Source organism: Oncorhynchus masou, chromosome 23 (assembly GCF_036934945.1).
Source record: "Oncorhynchus masou masou isolate Uvic2021 chromosome 23, UVic_Omas_1.1, whole genome shotgun sequence".
NCBI lineage: Eukaryota > Metazoa > Chordata > Actinopteri > Salmoniformes > Salmonidae > Oncorhynchus > Oncorhynchus masou.
Window position 1 is genome coordinate 3,094,756 of NC_088234.1, and position 23,148 is coordinate 3,117,903.

General features: G+C 42.0%; 1 protein-coding gene across 5 annotated transcripts in view; it reads right to left on the reverse strand.

Annotated features, from left to right (window-relative positions):
* Positions 1-23,148, reverse strand: part of LOC135510171 (Fc receptor-like protein 3) — a 173,592-nt gene that overhangs the window by 123,906 nt on the left and 26,538 nt on the right. For 2 of the 5 annotated variants that reach the window (XM_064930961.1, XM_064930959.1), the window contains exons 6-7: positions 22,677-22,967; positions 21,923-22,165 (exon numbers count right to left, since the gene is read on the reverse strand). In XM_064930961.1, coding sequence (XP_064787033.1) covers positions 21,923-22,165; positions 22,677-22,967 — 534 coding nt within the window. Of the gene's footprint in view, positions 1-3,762; positions 4,388-13,522; positions 13,565-13,931; positions 14,097-18,796; positions 19,585-21,922; positions 22,166-22,676; positions 22,968-23,148 lie in introns of those variants that run through there. The other 3 variants (XM_064930958.1, XM_064930960.1, XM_064930962.1) reach the window with 3 other exon arrangements.

Below are 23,148 nucleotides of genomic sequence, written 5' to 3' on the forward strand. Positions count from 1 at the left end.
ACATCCGCAGAGTACGCCCCTGCCTCACACAGGAAGCGGCGCAGGTCCTAATCCAGGCACTTGTCATCTCCCGTCTGGATTACTGCAACTCGCTGTTGGCTGGGCTCCCTGCCTGTGCCATTAAACCCCTACAACTCATCCAGAATGCCGCAGCCCGTCTGGTGTTCAACCTTCCCAAGTTCTCTCACGTCACCCCGCTCCTCCGCTCTCTCCACTGGCTTCCAGTTGAAGCTCGCATCCGCTACAAGACCATGGTGCTTGCCTACGGAGCTGTGAGGGGAACGGCACCGCAGTACCTCCAGGCTCTGATCAGGCCCTACACCCAAACAAGGGCACTGCGTTCATCCACCTCTGGCCTGCTCGCCTCCCTACCACTGAGGAAGTACAGTTCCCGCTCAGCCCAGTCAAAACTGTTCGCTGCTCTGGCCCCCCAATGGTGGAACAAACTCCCTCACGACGCCAGGACAGCGGAGTCAATCACCACCTTCCGGAGACACCTGAAACCCCACCTCTTCAAGGAATACCTAGGATAGGATAAAGCAATCCTTCTCACCCCCCCCTTAAATGATTTAGATGCACTATTGTAAAGTGGCTGTTCCACTGATGTCAGAAGGTGAATTCACCAATTTGTAAGTCGCTCTGGATAAGAGCGTCTGCTAAATGACTTAAATGTAATGTAAATGTAAATGTCCCTCACCACAGATCTAGGATCAGATTCCTCTACCTACAATCTGACCCCAGGCTATCAAATAACATTGTATTGGTCATATGTGCCGATTAAAACAGGTGTAGACCTTCACCGTGAAATGCTTACTTACAAGCCCCTAACCAACAATGTTAAGATAATATTAATTCAATAAACTAAAGTAAAAAATGTAATAAAATGTAACACAAACAAATTACATAACAATAAGGAGGCTATATAAGTGGGTGCTGGTACCGAGTCAATATGTGGGAATACAGGTTAGACCAGGTAATTTATACTGTAAAGTGACTGATATATAGATAATAAACAGTAGTACAGTTTAGACCAGGTCATTTATACTGTAGGTAGGGGTAAAGTGGCTATGATATAGATAATAAAAGTAGTACAGGTTAGACCAGGTCATTTATACTGGAGGTAGGGATAAAATGACTATGATATATAGATAATAAACAGTAGTACAGTTTAGACCAGGTAATTTATACTGTAGGTAGGGATAAAGTGACTATGATATATAGATAATATACAGTGAGTTGCAGCAGTGCAAAAAAAAACATTTTAAATGTCAGGGTGGCCATTTTATAATGCAGCAATGAGACCATGAGGCCTGATTCACACAGTTGATGTTCAGATGTGTCTGTTACTTGAACTCTGTGAAGCATTTATTTGGGCCGCAATCCGAGGTGCAGTTAACTCTAATTAATGTGTCCTCTTCAGCTGTAGAGCTCCTCATGAGAGCCAGTTTCTTGAAATTGTCCAGATTGACGGACCTTCATGTCTTACTTTCTCTTTGCTTATTTGAGCTGCCTTGGACTCTTTTTTGTCAATTTCTCCTAAAATGACATACCCAAATCTTACTGCCTGTATCTCAGGCCCTGAAGCAAGGACATGCATATTATTGATACCATTTGAAAGGAAACCCTTTGAAGGTTGTGGAAATGTGAAGTTAATGTCGGTGAAAATAACACATTAGATCTGTTTTTTTAGTTTTTAGTTTCATCATCTTTGACTTAGGACTAAAGAAACATGTGACTTATATGACTTAGGACTAAAGAAACAATTCAGGTTTTGGCCACTAGATGGCAGCAGTGTATGTGCAACGTTTAAGACAGATCAAATGAACCGTTGAATTTATGTTAAAAATTTAGTTTCAAGTCTGCACAAATGTGCTTAATTACTCAATATATACATTTCCAAGTACATAACGGTACACTCTCAATAGCATGGTATGTTTTCACTGCAATAGCTACTGTAAATTGGACAGTGCAGTTGTCTTTGTCCTGGATAATGTTCTTGTTACCTCATGATAATCATATTAGCGCACATTAGCTCAACTGCACGTTGGGGGGACATCAACACCGTAGAGGATAGTATGGACTTGGTATTTTACCAAATAGGGCTATATTCTATATTCCACCCCTACATTGTCACAACTCAACTGATTCGCTAAAACGCATTAATAAGCAAAGAAATTCCACAAATTAACTTTTAACAAGGCACACCTGTTAATTTAAATGCATTTCAGGTGACTACCTCATGAAGCTGGTTGAAAGAATGCCAAGAATGTGCAAAGCTGTCATCAAGGCAAAGGGTCTGTCATGACGTTGAGGTTTATGACCCCCAATAAATACCTTTCCCCCTTTTCTCTACACTCTACAGAATGGACTCATGGAAAGCCCTTTGTTAACACAGAGAGAGTATGGAAACACCAAAAGATAACATCAAAAGGTTGGGGACAGGTACAATATTTCTGCAATCCAATCAGTTGAACGTTTCCGTCGGTGCTAAAAGAATTTGATGTCAGATTCACATGGAATTGTTGTTCAATTTAAATATTTAAATATGAAACTATTTGTGAAATGATTAAATGTAATTTTAGCTTCTAAATGAGGGAATTGTTTTCATAAGTAAACTCTGCTCACTCAGTGGCCTCGCTCAAGTGAATAGACATTGGTTGAGAACTATGAAACATGCTCTTCTTTCCCCCAGTACAAAAGCCTGTTCACGGAAGTCAACCTCAGTTCCCGGCGACGTGAGGACTGGTGTCCATACGTTTAAAAGGGATAATTTCAATGTGGAGGTGATGATCACCACGCTGGAAGGATGAATTTCTACTAGACCAGCCAGAATTCAGCGCTAGTTGATTATGGCAAAATGGTATGAACTTTGAACTCTTATTCACATAAGAAGAAGTGATACATCCTAGAAGTCTAGATATTAGCTGCAGCTTTAAACATATGTGGCCTAGGAGAGGAAAGACAATCTCTTCAGAACGAAAGGGTACAAAGTATTTGCCCTACAACGACCAGAAATATTCTTCAAAGGACAGGGCGATCTCTGCTGGGCAAGCCAGTCTTCAATCTTCGACCTATCTATCGAAGTGCAACTCAGTGTAAATATAAAGGTTCCCTTCTCTGCACTGGGATTCTCTGCCTCTAAACCTATTACGGGGCTGAGTCACTGGCTTAATGGTGCTCTTCAATGCCGTCCCTAGGAGGGGTGCGTCACTTGAGTGGGTTGATGCACTGACGTGATCTTCGTGTCTGGGTTGGCGCCACCCCTCAGGTTCGTGCCGTGGGGGAGATCTTTGCGTGCTATACTCGGCTTTTTCTCAGGATAGTAAGTTAGTGGTTGAAGATATCCCTCTAGTGTTGTGAGGGCTGTGCTTTGGCAAAGTGGGTGGGGTTATATCCTGCCTGTTTGGCCTTATCCGATATTAAAGATATACTCAAGATCTTTAGTATAATAGATATATATATATATATAATATCTCTGATATTGAATTATTCCTGAATCATTTGATCAGTATCATGCAGCAACACAAAATTAGTAGAGGGAACCTGGAATGGAGCATTTAGAAGATACTCAAGGCCCTGGGGGCTGTAGGAGGAACCTGGAATGGAGCATTTAGAAGATACTCAAGGCCCTGGGGGCTGTAGGGGGAACCTGGAATGGTGCATTTAGAAGATACTCAAGGCCCTGGGGGCTGTAGGGGGAACCTGGAATGGAGCATTTAGAACAAATTCAAAAACAGGCTACATGAGGGAGGAAAGTAATTTATTTAACTCTATATGCTACAAAGACAAAAGCAAAATCTTACCTAGATTGTTCAATGAAATATAATGGTCTTGCACAAAACAAGCACAATAAAACAAAAGGCCTACTTTAGTTTTCTGTTAACATAAACTCAAATATGAATTACTATCGAGAACAAAATGGGAAAATAAAGTAAATAATTATAATAATTGAATTCTCCTCTCCTGTATGTTTTCTATCTCTGTAACATGTAACGGTATAACATTATACTGAACCTGTGACAATAATGCCTGAACCACAACACCTATCAGTTGATCTGTATAGACATGAGAAGTGAAGGCATTGACAATGTATCAACCATAATGCTACACAGTATATGACCAGTATATGACTGATGTTAAAGGACAGCTGCTGAATGAATAATACAACACACATTATATTAAAACACATTCTAATCAGAATAATACATGTATCAGTTAATAGATCACATTAGATCAAATGCCACTATTGTTCCAGCAGGTGGAGCTACAATGTAACAACATACAGCATTGTGACTCACAGTTCTATATTAGAATTCCATGAGTTCCATTCTGATGGTTGTTATGGTGATCAGGTGATCTCAGCCTCACTCTTCTTCAACACGATCACCTGTTCAACACAGAAGTAGTTCATCAGTGTGGCCATGTATTTACTTATCCAATACAGAACCACTTAGAAATGTAAATCATATCAGATGAATTACTAGTCAATACTGTGCTACTTAGAATCCTATCAAATTACTTCCAATGGGGCTCCTGCTTAGAAACCTATCAAATTATTTGCTTATGTCCAGTTCTCCAATACCTGGGCTATTTACTCCTTATCAATACCTGGGCTATTTACTATTTATCAAAACCAGGGCTATTTACTATTTATCAAAACCAGGGCTATTTACTATTTATCAATACAAGGGCTATTTACCATGTATCAATACCAGGGCTATTTACTCCTTACCAATACCAGGGCTACTTACTCCTTATCAATACCAGGGCTATTTACTCCTTATGTCCAGTTCTCCCATAGCAATACCAGGGCTATTTACTCTTTATCAATACCAGGGCTATTTACTCTTTATCAATACCAGGGCTATTTACTCCGTATCAATACCAGGGCTATTTACTCCTTATCAATACCAGGGCTATTTACTCCTTATCAATACCAGGGCTATTTACTATTTATGTCCATACCAACTCTCCCATATGTGACCGACCCGGCTCAAATCGGTCTTATGTAGCATAATTTGAAATTGTATTTTTTACGTTGGCAGTATTTCCCCTTTGGATGAATTGCGTGCCCATAGTGAACTGCATCAAAATCTGTCCTAAATTGCTAATATATGCATATTATAATTAATATTGGACAGAAAACACTCTGAAGTTTCTAAAACCGTTATGTCTGTGAGTATCACAGAACTCACAGGGCAGGCATCTTGCAAACTAGTTTTGAAATCCTGAAAGTTGGGGCAACTTTGACGTCATCGCCCCCTCCCTTCCCAACAAGTTATGGATCTGGAAACACTTCCTATGTCTTCCACTAGATGTCCTCATTCAGTAGAAAGTGTAATGGAGCATTTGCTGTGACTTTGACCTAATGGGAAGGAAAGTGCGAGAGTGTCGCAAAAGATTAATGTGCTTGAAGGCGCGTATGCGTTGGAGTGCTTTGTCTGTTCCATTCAGCTGTGGCCATCTAGTGGCCATTCAGATGAACTAGGATGGCCCGGTTGGAATGCTATTCGGTCTGTATGATCACAACATCCTGAAGATTGATTCTGCACTTAGTTTGACCAGTTTCGTCGACCTGTAATATGTAATTTGGAAGTTTTGATGCAAAATTATCCTGGACCAGAAGTAATTTTTTGGACATTTAAGCTGAAAGTGGTAGCAGATGCTGCTACATGGACACTAGAATTGAACATTATGAAACAAAACTATTTATTGTTGAACTAGGACTCCTTGCACTACATTCTGATGAAAGATCATCAAAGGTAAGGGAATATTTATGTTGTAATATTGTATTTCTGTTGACTCCAACATGGCGGAGAAATACTGTTTCGTCTGAGCGTCGTCTCAGATTATTGCATGTTAGGCTTTTTCCGTAACGTAAAAAAGAAATGTGACACAGCGGTTGCATGAAGAACCAGTGTATCTTTAACTATATGTAGAACATGTATCTTTCGTCAAAGTTTATGATGAGTATTTCTGTTATCTGGCGTAGCTTTCTATAATTCCTCCAGACATTTTGGAGAATTTTCTGAACATGGCGTCAATGTAAACCGAGATTTATGGATATAAAATGCATATTATCGAAAAACAACTGTTGTTTGGGCAGCAGGGTAGCCTAGTGGTTAGCGCCTTGGACTAGTAGCCGGAAGGTTGAGAGTTCAAACCCCCGAGCTGACAAGGTACAAATCTGTCGTTCTGCCCCTAAACAGGCAGTTAACCCACTGTTCCTAGGCAGTCATTGAAAATAAGAATTTGTTCTTAACTGACTTGCCTGGTTAAATAAAGGTTAAAAAAAATGACTGTCATCTGATGAAGATTTTCAAGAGATTAGTGAATTATTTTTTTAATCCTGCTTTTGTGATTTTATCTTTTGTGGTACAAAATGGCTACGTTTTCTCTTTGTTTTGGTGGTGGTCTAACGTAAATATATGCTGTGTTTTTGCCATAAAACATTTTAAAAATCTGACACGCTGGGTATATGAACAAGGTGTTTATCTTTCATTTTAGGTATTGGACTTGTTAATGTGTGGAGGTTAAATATTTCTAAGAATATTTTTGCATTCCCTGCGCCACCGTTTCAGCTGAACGGGGGGGTGTAGTTCCTATAGGGGAACCCATAGGCTTAACAAGTAATAAGTAGAGACTCAGAGCTACAAAATGGTATATCATACACTACAGTTGAGAAATGATGGGAAAGTCATTCTGCTTTGAAAATGTATAAACTTATAAACTGAATTCTGAGAAAATGGCATTTGAATGTTTTGGTACTACTACTGGAGAGCCCTTCTTTGCATACACCCATTCAGCATTGTTCACACCCTCTTCAGCTTTAGCCCCACCCTCTTCAGCTTTAGCCCCACCCATCTCTTTACAGGTTGAACTGAGCGTTCTGAACTAACAGCAGCAGTCAAGCTGTAAAGACCTTTATTATACACAGATTCTAAATAGATATTGATAACAAATGTGTATCTATAGTTGTGACCCAGAGACTCTTGACCATTTATTTTGGGACTGTTCTTATGTCAGAAGATTTTGGAGTTAGAAGATTTTATTATAAAATAAACTACTCTTAACCTCTCTTGGGCATGTGAGACTTTAGCGTCTCACCTCTTCAACAGCCAGTGAAACTGCGGCGCGCCAAATTCAAATACAGAAATACTCACTATGAAAATTCAGAAAGCAAAACATATTTTGGAATTTGCAATGGGAACCTCCACAGGGAGGAGACAGGTTAAAAAGGTCAGAGATAGGCTTGGCGATGATATGGGCAGCAACCTTAAAGAATAAAGGGTGTAAACCATCTAACCCGGATGTTTTTGGGGGTCAAAGTTCAAAGAGCTCCTTTAGCACCTCGGACTCAGTGAATTCCTGCAGGGAGAAGCTTTTTAGAGGGGCAGAGGGAAAAAGTGGTAGAAGCATCAGGGATATTCAGATTAGAAGGGGAGGGAGACGGTCATGACTGAGTCAAATAGGAATCCTGACTTAATGAAGTGGTGATTAAAGAGCTCAGCCATATGCTTCTTGTCAGTAACAACCACACCATCAACATTAAGGGACATGGGCAGCTGTGAGGTGGAGGGTTTATTCTCCAGGTCTTTAACTGTTTTCCAGAACTTCTTGAGGTTAGACCCACAGAGAGAGAACTGCTCCTTGAAGTAACTAACTTTGGCCTTCCGAATAGCCTGTGTGCACTTACTTCTCATTTGCCTGAACAATAATCGGCCTGAGTATGCGTTTGCCGAGCATTTTGCCAAATGCAATTCTAGAGGTGGAGTAACTCTGCAAGATCACAGTCGAACCGAGCTAGAGGACTCCTATTATCTCCAGGAGTAAGAATAACCTATACGTTTAACCTATACGTTTGACCTCTAACCCCTACTAATGTAGATCTGAGTGGATTGACCTCTAACCCCTACTATCAGTCACTACTGTAGATCTAAGAGCATTGACCTCTAACCCCTACTATCAGTCACTAATGTAGATCTGAGAGGATTGACCTCTAACCCCTACTATCAGTCACTACTGTAGATCTGAGAGGATTGACCTCTAACCCCTACTATCAGTCACTACTTTAGATCTGAGAGGATTGACCTCTAACCCCTACTATCAGTCACTAATGTAGATCTGAGAGGATTGACCTCTAACCCCTACTATCAGTCACTACTGTAGATCTGAGAGGACTGACCTCTAACCCCTACTATCAGTCACTAATGTAGATCTAAGAGGATTGACCTCTAACCCCTACTATCAGTCACTAATGTCTGACTAACCCCTACTATCAGTCACTACTGAGATCTGAGAGGACTGACCTCTAACCCCTACTATCAGTCACTAATGTAGATCTAAGAGCATTGACCTCTAACCCCTACTATCAGTCACTAATGTAGATCTGAGAGGATTGACCTCTAACCCCTACTATCAGTCACTACTGTAGATCTGAGAGGACTGACCTCTAACCCCTACTATCAGTCACTAATGTAGATCTAAGAGCATTGACCTCTAACCCCTACTATCAGTCACTAATGTAGATCTGAGAGGATTGACCTCTAACCCCTACTATCAGTCACTACTTTAGATCTGAGAGGATTGACCTCTAACCCCTACTATCAGTCACTACTTTAGATCTGAGAGGATTGACCCCTAATCCCTACTATCAGTCACTACTTTAGATCTGAGAGGATTGACCTCTAATCCCTACTATCAGTCACTACTGTAGATCTGACTGGCAGAACGGGTATTGTATGTTCGCCTCCCGCACCTGCCCGCCTGACTAGCATCACTACTCTGGACGCTTCTAACTTAGAATATGTGGACAACTACAAATAGCTAGGTGTCTGGCTAGACTGTTAACTCTCCTTCCAGACTCATATTAAACATCTCCAATCCAAAATTAAATCTAGAATTGGTTTACTATTTCGCAAAGAAAGCCTCCTTCATTCACGCCGCCAAATATACCCTCATAAAACTGACTATCCTACCAATCTTCGACGATGTCATTTACAAAATAGCTTCCAATACTCTACTCAGCAAACTGGATGTAGTCTATCACAGTGCCATCCGTTTTGTTACCAAAGCCCCTTATACCACCCACCACTGCGACCTGTATGCTCTAGCCAGCTGGCCCTCGTTACATATTCGTCGCCAGACCCACTAGCTCCAGGTCATCTATAAGTCTATGCCAAGTAAAGCTCCGCCTTATCTCAGCTCACTGGTCACGATAACAACACCCACCCGTAGCACGCACTCCAGCAGGTATATCTCACTGGTCATCCCCAAAGCCAACACCTCCTTTGGCTGCCTTTCCTTCCAGTTCTCTGCTGCCAGTGACTGGAACGAATTGCAAAAATCACTGAAGCTGGAGACTTATATTTCCTTCACTAACTTTAAACATCAGCTATCTGAGGAGCTAACCAATCGCTCCAGCTATACATAGCCCATCTGTAAATAGCGCACCCAGCTTCCTCATCCCCATATTGTTTTTATTTACTTTTCTTCTCTTTTGCACACCAGTATCTCTACTTGCACATCACCATCTCCTCATCTATCACTTCAGTGTTAATCTGCTAAATTGTCATTACTTTGCTACTATGGCCTATTTATTGCCTTACCTCCTCACGCCATTTGCACACACTGTATGTAGACTTTCTTTTTTTTCTATTGTGTTATTGACTGTACGCTTGTTTATTCCATGTGTAACTCTGAGTTGTTTGTGTCGCACTGCTTTGCTTTATCTTGGCCAGGTCGCAGTTGTAAATGAGAACTTTCTCTCAACTGGCCTACCTGGTTAAATAAAGGTGAAATAAAAATAATAAAAAACAGACTATTTAATCCTAAATAATTCATCAGTGACATTATTTGACTCTAATCCATCCTAATTTCTACTTCTACTAAGAGGTAACATAATATAGTACACACTGTATTCAGAATACCATATTGTGCTAGTTGACTCTAATCCATCCTACTTTCTACTTCTACTTAGAGGTAATATAATATAGTACACACTGTGTTCAGAATACCATATTGTGGTAGTTGACTCTAATCCATCCTACTTTCTACTTCTACTTAGAGGTAATATAATATAGTACACACTGTGTTCAGAATACCATATTGTGGTAGTTGACTCTAATCCATCCTACTTTCTACTTCTACTAAGAGGTAATATAATATAGTACACACTGTGATCAGAATACCATATTGTGCCCCTGCAGCTGTTGAGTTGTGTTGTAAGGTCTGCTTTTTCGCGATGCGGATCCTGTGTTCTGCCTTACAAACAGGACAACGGAATGGATCGCATGCAGCGACCCAAAAAAATGACTCCGAAAAAGAGGGAAACGTGGCGGTCTTCTGGTCAGACTACAGAGACGGGCACATCGTGCCCCACTTCCTAGCAATGTCCAGTCTCTTGACAACAAGGTTGATGAAATCCGAGCAAGGGTACCATTCCAGAGGGACATCAGAGACTGTAACGTTCTGTGCTTCACGGAAACATGGCTCACTGGAGAGACACTATCCGAAGCGGTGCAGCCAACGGGTTTCTCCACGCATCGCGCCGACAGAAACAAACACCTTTCTGGTAAGAAGAGGGGTGGTGGTGTATGCCTTATGGCTAACGAGGCATGATGCGATGAAAGAAACATACAGGAACTCAAATCCTTCTGTTCACCTGATTTAGAATTCCTCACAATCAAATGTAGACCGCATTATCTACCAAGAGAATTCTCTTCGATTATAATCACAGTCGTATATATCCCCCCCCAAGCAGACACATCGATGACTCTGAACGAACTTTATTTAACTCTTTGCAAACTGGAAACCATTTATCCGGAGGCTGCATTCATCGTTGTTGGATATTTAACAAGGCTAATCTGAAAACAAGACTCCCTAAATTTTATCAGCATATCGATTGCGCAACCAGGGGCGGAAAAACCTTGGATTACTGTTACTCTAACTTCCGCGACGCATATAAGGCCCTGCCCCACCCCCCTTTCGGAAAAGCTGACCACGACTCCATTTTGCTGATACCTGCCTACAGACAAAAGCTAAAAAAAGAAGCTCCCACGCTGAGGTCTGTCCAATGCTGGTCCGACCAAGCTGACTCCACACTCCAAGACTGCTTCCATCACGTGGACTGGGACATGTTTCGTATTGCGTCAAATAACAACATTGAGGAATATGCTGATTCGGTGTGCGAGTTCATTAGAACGTGCGTTGAAGATGTCATTCCCATAGCAACGATTAAAACATTCCCTAACCAGAAACCTTGGATTGATGGCAGCATTCGCGTGAAACTGAAAGCGCGAACCACTGCTTTCAATCAGGGCAAGGTGTCTGGTAACATGACTGAATACAAACAATGCAGCTATTCCCTCCGTAAGGCTATCAAACAAGCTAAGCGTCAGTACAGAGACAAAGTAGAATCCCAATTCAACGGCTTAGACACAAGATGCATGTGGCAGGGTCTACAGTCAATCACGGACTACAGGAAGAAATCCAGCCCAGTCACGGACCAGGATGTCTTGCTCCCAGGCAGACTAAATAACTTTTTTGCCCGCTTTGAGGACAATACAGTGCCACTGACACTGCCTGCAACGAAAAAATGCGGTCTCTCCTTCACTGCAGCCGAGGTGAGTAAAACATTTAAACGTGTTAACCCTCGCAAGGCTGCAGGCCCAGACGGCATCCCCAGCCGCGCCCTCAGAGCATGCGCAGACCACCTGGCTGGTGTGTTTACGGACATATTCAATCAATCCCTATACCAGTCTGCTGTTCCCACATGCTTCAAGAGGGCCACCATTGTTCCTGTTCCCAAGAAAGCTAAGGTAACTGAGCTAAACGACTACCGCCCCGTAGCACTCACTTCCGTCATCATGAAGTGCTTTGAGAGACTAGTCAAGGACCATATCACCTCCACCCTACCTGACACCCTAGACCCACTCCAATTTGCTTACCGCTCAAATAGGTCCACAGACGATGCAATCTCAACCACACTGCACACTGCCCTAACCCATCTGGACAAGAGGAATACCTATGTGAGAATGCTGTTCATCGATTACAGCTCGGCATTCAACACCATAGTACCCTCCAAGCTCGTCATCAAGCTCGAGACCCTGGGTCTTGACCCCGCCCTGTGCAACTGGGTACTGGACTTCCTGACGGGCCGTCCCCAGGTGGTGAGGGTAGGTAACAACATCTCCTCCCCGCTGATCCTCAACACTGGGGCCCCACAGGGGTGCGTTCTGAGCCCTCTCCTGTACTCCCTGTTCACCCACGACTGCGTGGCCACGCACGCCTCCAACTCAATCATCAAGTTTGCGGACGACACAACAGTGGTAGGCTTGATTACCAACAACGACGAGACGGCCTACAGGGAGGAGGTGAGGGCCCTCGGAGTGTGGTGTCAGGAAAATAACCTCACACTCAACGTCAACAAAACTAAGGAGATGATTGTGGACTTCAGGAAACAGCAGAGGGAACACCCCCTATCCACATCGATGGAACAGTAGTGGAGAGAGTAGCAAGTTTTAAGTTCCTCGGCATACACATCACAGACAAACTGAATTGGTCCACTCACACAGACAGCATCGTGAAGAAGGCGCAGCAGCGCCTCTTCAACCTCAGGAGGCTGAAGAAATTCGGCTTGTCACCAAAAGCATTCACAAACTTCTACAGATGCACAATCGAGAGCATCCTGGCGGGCTGTATCACCGCCTGGTACGGCAACTGCTCCGCCCTCAACCGTAAGGCTCTCCAGAGGGTAGTGAGGTCTGCACAACGCATCACCGGGGGCAAACTACCTGCCCTCCAGGACACCTACACCACCCGATGTTACAGGAAGGCCATAAAGATCATCAAGGACATCAACCACCCGAGCCACTGCCTGTTCACCCCGCTATCATCCAGAAGGCGAGGTCAGTACAGGTGCATCAAAGCTGGGACCGAGAGACTAAAAAACAGCTTCTATCTCAAGGCCATCAGACTGTTAAACAGCCACCACTAATATTGAGTGGCTGCTGCCAACACACTGACACTGACTCAACTCCAGCCACTTCAATAATGGGAATTGATGGGAAATGATGTAAATATATCACTAGCCACTTTAAACAATGCTACCTTATATAATGTTACTTACCCTACATTATTCATCTCATATGCATACGTATATACTGTACTCTATATCATCGACTGCATCCTTATGTAATACATGTATCACTAGCCACTTTAACTATGCCACTTTGTTTACATACTCATCTCATATGTATATATTGTACTCGATACCATCTACTGTATCTTGCCTATGCTGCTCTGTACCATCACTCATTCATATATCCTTATGTACATATTCTTTATCCCCTTACACTGTGTATAAGACAGTAGTTTAGGAATTGTTAGTTAGATTACTTGTTGGTTATTACTGCATTGTCGGAACTAGAAGCACAAGCATTTCGCTACACTCGCATTAACATCTGCTAACCATGTGTATGTGACAAATAAAATTTGATTTGATTTGATTTTAGAAACTCACCTAATTGGTCTTGGTGTGTCTTCCTGGGTATCATGGTTTCCCCTAAACAGACAGTTATCAACACTTTACAACATGGTTCAATCAGAGCTACAGTTATCAACACTTAAAACATGGTTCAATCAGAGCTACAGTTATCAACACTTTACAACGTGGTTCAATCAGAGCTACAGTTAGCAACACTTTACAACATGGTTCAATCAGAGCTAGTTATCAACACTTTAAACATGACTCAGTCAGAGCTACAGTTAGCAGCACTTTACAACATAACTCAGTCAGAACTAGTTATCAACACTTTACAACATCACTCAGTCAGAACTACTGCAGTATTGTCAGTCCTTGTGATATATTTCTGATTTACAACAGGTATTCAGTTGGAATGAGATGATCCTGTATAAACTCAGGTTCTCACCTTGAGTCCTGCTCCTGCAGCCTTTCACCAGCAGTATGATGGTCACCAGCAGGTAGAGAGACCCCACCAGTAGACTACACAGCAGCCTGGGTAGAGACATGGATAACACTGGGACTGCTGGAGATGGAATGGGAGTTGGAACTGCAGTTGAAGAACGAGTGAGACCTGTAGATGGGAATGCACACAGTATATTGTAATCATAATGTTCAGTATATTTCCATGTTATTCTGTTCATAATGTTCAGTATATTTCCATGTTATTCTGTTCATAATGTTCAGTATATTTCCATGGTTAGTTACAGCAAATACAGTGTCAGAGGAGGTGTGTTATATGGTCAAGGGCTGTTCTTAGGACGACCCATCGCGGAGTATACAGCCTGGATACAGCCCTTACCTGTGATATATTTGTGATACACCACAACCCCCAAGATGCCTTATTGCTAATATAAACTCCTTATCATATACAACCTGGATACAGCCCTTACCTGTGGTATATTGGTGATACACCACAACCCCCAAGATGCCTTATTGCTAATATAAACTCCTTATCATATACAAACTGGATACAGCCCTTACCTGTGGTATATTGGTGATACACCACAACCCCCAAGATGCCTTATTGCTAATATAAACTCCTTATCATATACAGCCTGGATACAGCCCTTACCTGTGGTATATTGGTGATACACCACAACCCCCAAGATGCCTTATTGCTACTATAAATTGGATACCAACGTAATTAGAGACAAACAAATAAATGTTTTGTTTATACAGTCTGATATACCACAGCTTACAAAAAAATTCCAAGATGGCATAGTTGTCGGACGTGTGTTTGTCGTGTCCCGTGTAAATATTCAGTTTTTAAAAGAAAATTTGTTGTTGCTTTTTTCGTATATATTTTGATCTCACTTTCTATTTACGAATGAATTATACTTTCCTGCAATCCGCCTCACCAAATGTGGTACGGATCTGCTATTTAAATACCTTTTAACTGGGACCTCCATCAGAGGCTAGCCATCAGAAGCTAGCCAGCTAATTAGGTACTAGTCTTTGCTAGCCACTGCTAGCGGGCTTCACCTTTAGCTCGGACACCAGCAGCTTGTTTTATGCCTCTCCCTAATAATGCCTTGTCTACTACTGTAATGGCCTCTAAACCTTTAAGCTGCATACTGGACCCTATTCCAACTAAACTACTGAAAGAGCTGCTTCCTGTGCTTGGCCCTCCTATGTTGAACATAATAAACGGCTCTCTATCCACCGGATGTGTACCAAACTCACTAAAAGTGGCAGTAATAAAGCCTCTCTTGAAAAAGCCAAACCTTGACCCAGAAAATATCAAAAACTATCGGCCTATATCGAATCTCCCATTCCTCTCAAAAAGTTTAGAAAAAGCTGTTGCACGCTAACTCACTGCCTTCCTGAAGACAAACAATGCATATGAAATGCTTTAGGCTGGTTTTAGACCCCATCATTGCACTGAGACTAACAATTTCTGGCCTGGATCACCACATTATTTTGGAGAGATTGGAAACCCAAATTGGTCTACATGGGCAAGTTCTGGCCTGGTTTAGATCTTATCTGTCGGAAAGATATAATTTTGTCTCTGTAAATGGTTTGTCCTCTGCCAAATCAACTGTAAATTTCGGTGTTCATCAAGGCTCCGTTTTAGGACAACTATTGTTTTCACTGCAAATTTGACCTCTTGGTGATGTCATTCGGAAACATAATGTTAACTTTCACTGCTATGCGGACGATACACAGCTGTCCATTTCGATGAAACATGGTGAAGCCCCAAAATTGCCCTCCCTGGAAGCTTGTGTTTCAGACATTAGGAAGTGGATGTCTGCAAATGTTCTACTTTTAAACTCGGACAAAACAGAGATGCTTGTTCTAGGTCCCAAGAAAAAAAGAGATCTTCTATTGAACCTGACAATTAATCTTGATGGTTGTACAGTCGTCTCAAATAAAACTGTGAAGGACCTCAGCGTTACTCTGGACCCTGATTTCTTTTTTGACGAACATATCAAGACTGTTTAAAGGACAGCTTTTTTCCATCTACGTAACATTGCAAAAATCTGAAACTTTCTGTCCAAAAATGATGCAGAAAAATGTATCCATGCTTTTGTCACTTCTAGGTTAAACTACTGCAATGCTCTACTTTCCGGCTACCCGGATAAAGCACTAAATAAACTTCAGATAGTGCTAAACACGGCTGCTAGAATTTTGACTAGAACCAAAAAATGTGATCATATTACTCCAGTGCTAGCCTCTCTACACTGGCTTCCTGTTAAGGCTAGGGCTGATTTCAAGGTTTTACTGCTAACCTAAAAAGCATTACATGGGCTTGCTCCTACCTATCTCTCCGATTTGGTCCTGTTGTATATACCTACACGTACTCTACGGTCACAAGACGCAGGCCTCCTTACTGTCCCTAGAATTTATAAGCAAACAGCTGGAGGCACTGCTTTCTCCTATAGAGCTCAATATTTATGGAATGGTCTGCCTATCCATGTGAGAGATGCAAACTCGTTCTCAACCTTTAAGTCTTTATTGAAGACTCATCTCTTCAGTAGGTCCTATGATTGAGTTTAGTCTGGCCCAGGAGTGTGAAGGTGAGCAACGAACCGCCCTTGCTGTCTCTGCCTGGCCGGTTCCCTTCTCTCCACTGGGATTCTCTGCCTCTAAACCTATTACGGGGGCTGAGTCACTGGCTTAATGGTGCTCTTCAATGCCGTCCCTAGGTGGGGTGCGTCACTTGAGTGGGTTGAGTCACTGACGTGATCTTCCTGTCTGGGTTGGCGCCACCTCTCAGGTTCGTGCCGTGGGGGAGATCTTTGTGTGCTATACTCGGCCTTGTCTCAGGATAGTAAGTTAGTGGTTGAAGATATCCCTCTAGTGGTGTGGGGGCTGTGCTTTGGCAAAGTGGGTGGGGTTATATTCTGCCTGTTTGGCCTTGTCCGGGTTTATCGTCGGATGGGGCCTCTCTCTCTCTCTCTCTCTCTCTCTCTCTCTGTCTCTCTCTCTGTCTCCGAGGTCCATGCCTCATAGATATCCTGGCCTGTGACTCATGGCTGTCCCCAGTCCACCTGGTCATGCTGCTGCTCCATTTTCAACTGTTCTGCCTATTATTATCGGACTCTGTTGGTCATCTATGAACATTTGAACATCTTGGCTATGTTCTGTTATAATCTCCACCCGGCACAGCCAGAAGAGGACTGGTTCCTCTCTAGGTTTCGGCCTTTCTAGGAAGTTTTTCTACACCTGCAGTACTTGCGGTTTGGGGTTTTAGGCTGGTTTTAGGTTTCTGTACAGCACTTTGTGAAATCAGCTGATGTCATAAATACATTTGATTTGATGATTTATGCTTCTCTCTAATGTCAATATATGTCTACTGCTGTTTAGGTTAGTTCTTATTGTTTTATTTTATTGTGGAGCCCCGAGTCCCGCTCAACATGCCCCCAACATCCCCCCCACACATGCGGAGACCTCACCTGGCTTAACTGGTGCCTCCAGAGATGAAACCTCTCTCATTGTCACTCAATGCCTAGGTCTACATGGGCACCCTCATCTTGACCAACTTTCCCTCTAAATACACCTGCTGTCTTCAACCAGGATCTCAGCGATCACTGCCTGCGTCCGTTATGGGTCCGAGGTCAAACGACCACCCCTCATCACTGTCAAACGCTTCGTAAAACACTTCTGCGAGCAGGCCTTTTTAAACGACCTGGCCAGGGTATCCTGAAAGGATATTGACCTCATCCCATTAGTAGAAGATGCCTGATTGTTCTTTAAAAGTGCTTTCCTCACCATCTTAAATAAGCATGCCCCATTCAAAAAATGTAAAACTAAGAACAGATATAGCCCTTGGTTCACTCCAGACTTGACTGCCCTGGACCAGCACAAAAACACCCTGTGACGGACTGCAATAGCTTCGAATAGCCCCTGTGAAATGCAACTTTTCAGGGAAGTCAGGAACCAATATACACAGTCAGTTAGGAAAGCAAAGGCTAGCTTTTTCAAACAGTAAATTTGCTTCCTGTAACACTAATTCCAAAAAGTTTTGGGACACTGTAAGGTCCATGGAGAATAAGAGCACCTCCTCCCAGCTGCCCACTGCACTGAAGTTAGGAAACACTGTCACCGCCAATAAATCCATATTTCAAATCCCACCGTACCTTCTCCGCTATGCAATCCGGTTTCCGAGCTGGTTATGGGTGCACCTCAGCCACACTCAAGGTCCTAAACGATATCATAACCACCATCGATAAAAGAAAGTACTGTGCAGATGTCTTCATCAACCTGGCCAAGGTATTCGACTCTGTCAATCACTGTATTCTTATCGGCAGACTCAACAGCCTTGGCTTCTCAAATGACTGCCTCGCCTGGTTCACCAACTACTTCTCAGATAGAGTTCAGTATGTCAAATCGGAGGACCTGTTGTCCGGACCTCTGGCAGTCTCCATGGGGGTGCCACAGGGTTCAATTCTCGGGCTGACTCTTTTCTCTGTATACATCAATGATGTCACTCTTCCTGCTGGTGATTCTTTTATGCACCTTTACACAGACGACACCATTCTGTATACTTCTGGCCCTTCTTTGGACACTGTGTTAAAACCTCTTACAGCTCCCCCTTACTTTGAGCAATTTCCGCCTGAAGACATACACAAATCTAACAGCCTGTAGCTCAGGCACAGAACCAAGGATATGCATATTCTTGGTACCATATGAAAGAAAACTCTGAAGTTTGTGTAAATGTGAATTGAATGTAGGAGAATATAACACAATAGATCTGGTTTAGATAAAACGATGAAAAAAAAATACATTTTTTATTTTTATTTTTGTATCATTAATTTTTTATATGGACAAGATAAAACAAACATTCAGATAGGATGATGGGGACAATTTCAGTGAAAAATATAAGAGGGCAACACTGCAAAGTTTCAGAATGATAACTTCCTAAATGAGTGTGCTACATGACATTTATCATGAAGTCACCCAGGTGTCCCACACAAGTAGACCAAATGTACCCAGGTGGCCAAATTGGTGAAGGTATACATTTTGAAACAAATAACTATATACAAAATACCAAAATAGTTTTCTAACACACCCCCACACAAAAATTGAGAAAAATGCATTTAAAAAAAAATCTTGATTAAAAAATATATGAAAAAAAATATATATATACATTTACAAAATAACATGGGTAACTATTTACACACTTTCAATATTTGGAAGACCCTCAGTCCTCTATAAAAATCAAATCTATTTATATAGCCCCAGCCTAAAACCCCAAACAGCAAGCAATGCAGGTGTAGAAGCACGGTGGCTAGGAAAAACTCCCTAGAAAGGCGAAAACCTAGGAAGAAACCTAGAGAGGAACCAGGCTATGAGGCTGTGCCAGGTGGAGATCACAGTGGTTGTAGAGGGTGCAACAGGACAGCACCTCAAGAGTAAAAATGAACCGTTTAGGGTTCCATAGCCGCAGGCAGAACAGTTGAAACTGGAACAGCGGCAAGGACAGGTGGACTGGGGACAGCAAGGAGTCATCATGCCAGGTAGTCCTGACGCATGGTCCTAGGGCTCAGGTCCTCCGAGAGAATTAGAGAGAACTTAAATTCACACAGGACACCGGATAAGACTCAGTGTCAGTGTCACTGTGAAAGAAAATGTTCAGTTGGAATAGTTTGACATATGAGCCCTGTATCAACAGGTATAATAAACATTTATATATCGAGAGTACAGGGAACATAAGGTTGAATATATTATTATGACCTGCTAGATCTACTGTCTCTATTATATTATGACAGACCAGCTAGATCTAAAGTCTCTATTATATTATGACAGACCTGCTAGATCTACTGTCTCTATTATATTATGACAGACCAGCTAGATCTAAAGTCTCTATTATATTATGACAGACCAGCTAGATCTACTGTCTTTATTATATTACAACAGACCAGCTGTATCTACTGTCTCCATTTCACTTTGGCCATTGAAGTGGGCCTGCCCTCCCCTCAACAGCCTCAAATAGGCTATTTCATGTGGGTTGGGGTGGGGCGGCAGACACACACATCTCACATTTCATGACATTACATGTTTATATATTGCTTCTAAAATGTAAAAGAAATCACAAATAATATGTTATATGATTAATTTCAAACACCTGTCCAAAACGATGTCCTCTCCCGTTCCAAAAATATTCCTCCACAATCGCTAAATGAAGCGTCCTACAACAATGTCTGTCTCACCTTCCCAATCAATTTATTCTAAAATTGTGTGTACATCTGTATATCTAGACTTAGATTTAGCTTTCTCTGACTTAGTCGCCATAATGATTGATATATAAACAGCTGAATCTGCGCATTTACCGAACAATGCAGTGCGTAATATGTGTTTCTCCTTCCGGTATGAAACTTCAATAGCAAATCACTCTTTATTCTGGACCTTACTTCATGGGTTGGTCTTGCAACGCATAAACATGACCTATTGCCCTTTAGCTCAGCTCATTGGCTATCTTCCCAGCTAGATTTCAAGACGATCAGTGGTCATTGGGTTAAAATACAGTCAATCAACGAAACAGCGGGCAAATATTTGGTGCACAAGGATGTCATTACTTGTTGTCTTTAAATCGGTTTCTTTCAGTCAATACCTCCTGCGAAATGGCCCATCAGGTTTGATTGTGTTACAAACAAACCAGTTGATTGCAGTGAAACCAAACATGACTGGAAAAGTCACGTTCTGTGTGGGTGATTTACCTGGAATGTGTCATCGAAAATGAGACGGAATTCACGACACAAGTGGTTCACAAAATGTTTCATGTTTGGCAATAAAAACGGATTTTATCAAACAAAAGATCATTCATTGTGTAACAACGAGCATTGGAATTGCAAACAGATGAAGGTCGTCGATTTATTTTAATGCAGTTTGTGATTTTGTTGCGCCTGTGCTGGTTAAAATTGTTTTTTTATGGCGCTCTATGCTCAGATAATCGCATCGTATTCTTTCGCAGTAACTCCTTTTTTAAATCTGACAACGCAGTTGGATTAGCAAGATTCTAGGCTTTCGATACATGTGAGACACTTGTATTTTCATGAATGTTTAATATGACTTTTTATGTAGCGATCACTGTATGTTGTGGAATTTCAGTCCGCTAGCGTGTTCAGTGTGCAGAGAGGTTAACAAACCTTCAAACGAGCTTCGATGCCATACAACTCTTCTTCCATGGCCTCCAACTGCTCTTAAATGCTTGTAAAACTAAATGCATGCCCTTTAACCGATCGCTGCCCGCACCCGCCTGCCCGACTAGCATCACTAATCTGGATGGTTCTGACTTAGAATATGTGGACAACTATAAATACCTAGGTGTCTGGCTCTCTGTAAACTCTCCTTCCAGACTCATATTAAGCATCTCCAATTGAAAATTAAACCTGGTTAAATAAATGTGAAATCAATCAAATAAATGACAGCCAATCAGCATTCAGGGCTGGAACCACCCAGTTTATAATGCAGGTTTCAGCACCACTTAACAGTGTAAAGAACCACCCAGTTTATAATGCAGGTTTCAGCACCTCTTAACAGTGTAAAGAAGAATCACCAAGTTTATAATGCAGGTTTCAGCACCTCTTAACAGTGTAAAGAAGAACCACCCAGTTTATAATGCAGGTTTCAGCACCTCTTAACAGTGTAAATAAGAACCACCCAGTTTATAATGCAGGTTTCAGCACCTCTTAACAGTGTAAAGAAGAACCACCCAGTTTATAATGCAGGTTTCAGCACCTCTTAACAGTGTAAAGAAGAACCACCCAGTTTATAAGGCAGGTTTCAGCACCTCTTAACAGTGTAAAGAAGAACCACCAAGTTTATAATGCAGGTTTCAGCACCTCTTAACAGTGTAAAGAAGAACCACCCAGTTTATAATGCAGGTTTCAGCACCTCTTAACAGTGTAAAGAAGAACCATATAACCTGAATGTCAAGGTTTCTCATATTCTCACCTGTCACTGTCATCCAGCTCTCTGGTGATTCTCCTTCAGAGTTGGTACACTTGTAGAGTCCTTCATCTGACTTGGATACTGCAGGGATGGTCATCTCTCCTGGAGTCTCAGCCCTGATGAGGGATCCATCTTTGTAGAAATCAGCTGTGAGGTCAGAGGGAGTTCTCTGATAACTGCAGCCCAGAGTCACAGAATCTCCCTCAGTCACAGGAAGGGCAGGGCTCTCCAGGATCACAGCTCCAGCTGTATATAATATATAAACATCATATATAAACAGGTCTCTCCAGGATCACAGCTCCAACTGTATATAATATATAAACATCATATATAAACAGGGCTCTCCAGGATCACAGCTCCAGCTGTATATAATATATAAACATCATATATAAACAGGTCTCTCCAGGATCACAGCACCAGCTGTATATAATATATAAACATCATATATAAACAGGGCTCTCCAGGATCACAGCTCCAGCTGTATATAATATATAAACATCATATATAAACAGGGCTCTCCAGGATCACAGCTCCAGCTGTATATAATATATAAACATCATATATAAACAGGGCTCTCCAGGATCACAGCTCCAGCTGTATATAATATATAAACATCATATATAAACAGGGCTCTCCAGGATCACAGCTCCAACTGTATATAATATATAAACATCATATATAAACATAACATCAGCTATCTGAAATAAGATGAACCACTAAACACTATAATGTTATTATATGGTGTTTGTGGACATACCAGGTACTGTGATGTTGACAGCATTGCTGTGTTCTCCAGACCCAGACTCACACCAGTACACTCCACTGTGTGATGGTATTAGCGACACGATGCATGAAGACCCTTCTGGTTTTCCCCAATTGCTTCCACAATCTGAACGCTCCCCAGAGACTGTGTATCTCTTCAGTCTCCATCTAGCAGAGTTCCCCTGAACCTCACAGCTCAGAGTGACAGACTCATATTTAAAGAACTGAGATCTGTCAGGACTGACACTCATAGATGCAGGAAGAGAGAGATCTGAGAGAGAGAGGTCTGAGAAAGAGAGATCAAGAGATAGAAAGAGGGAGAGACAAGGTCATGAGAGGATGAGAGTTGGACTCTGTTAGCACATAAATAAATGTTTTGTCAGCCCGTGGTATACGTTCTGATATACCACAGCTTCCAGCCGATCGGCATTGAGGGCTGGAACCGCCCAGTTTATAATGCAGGTTTC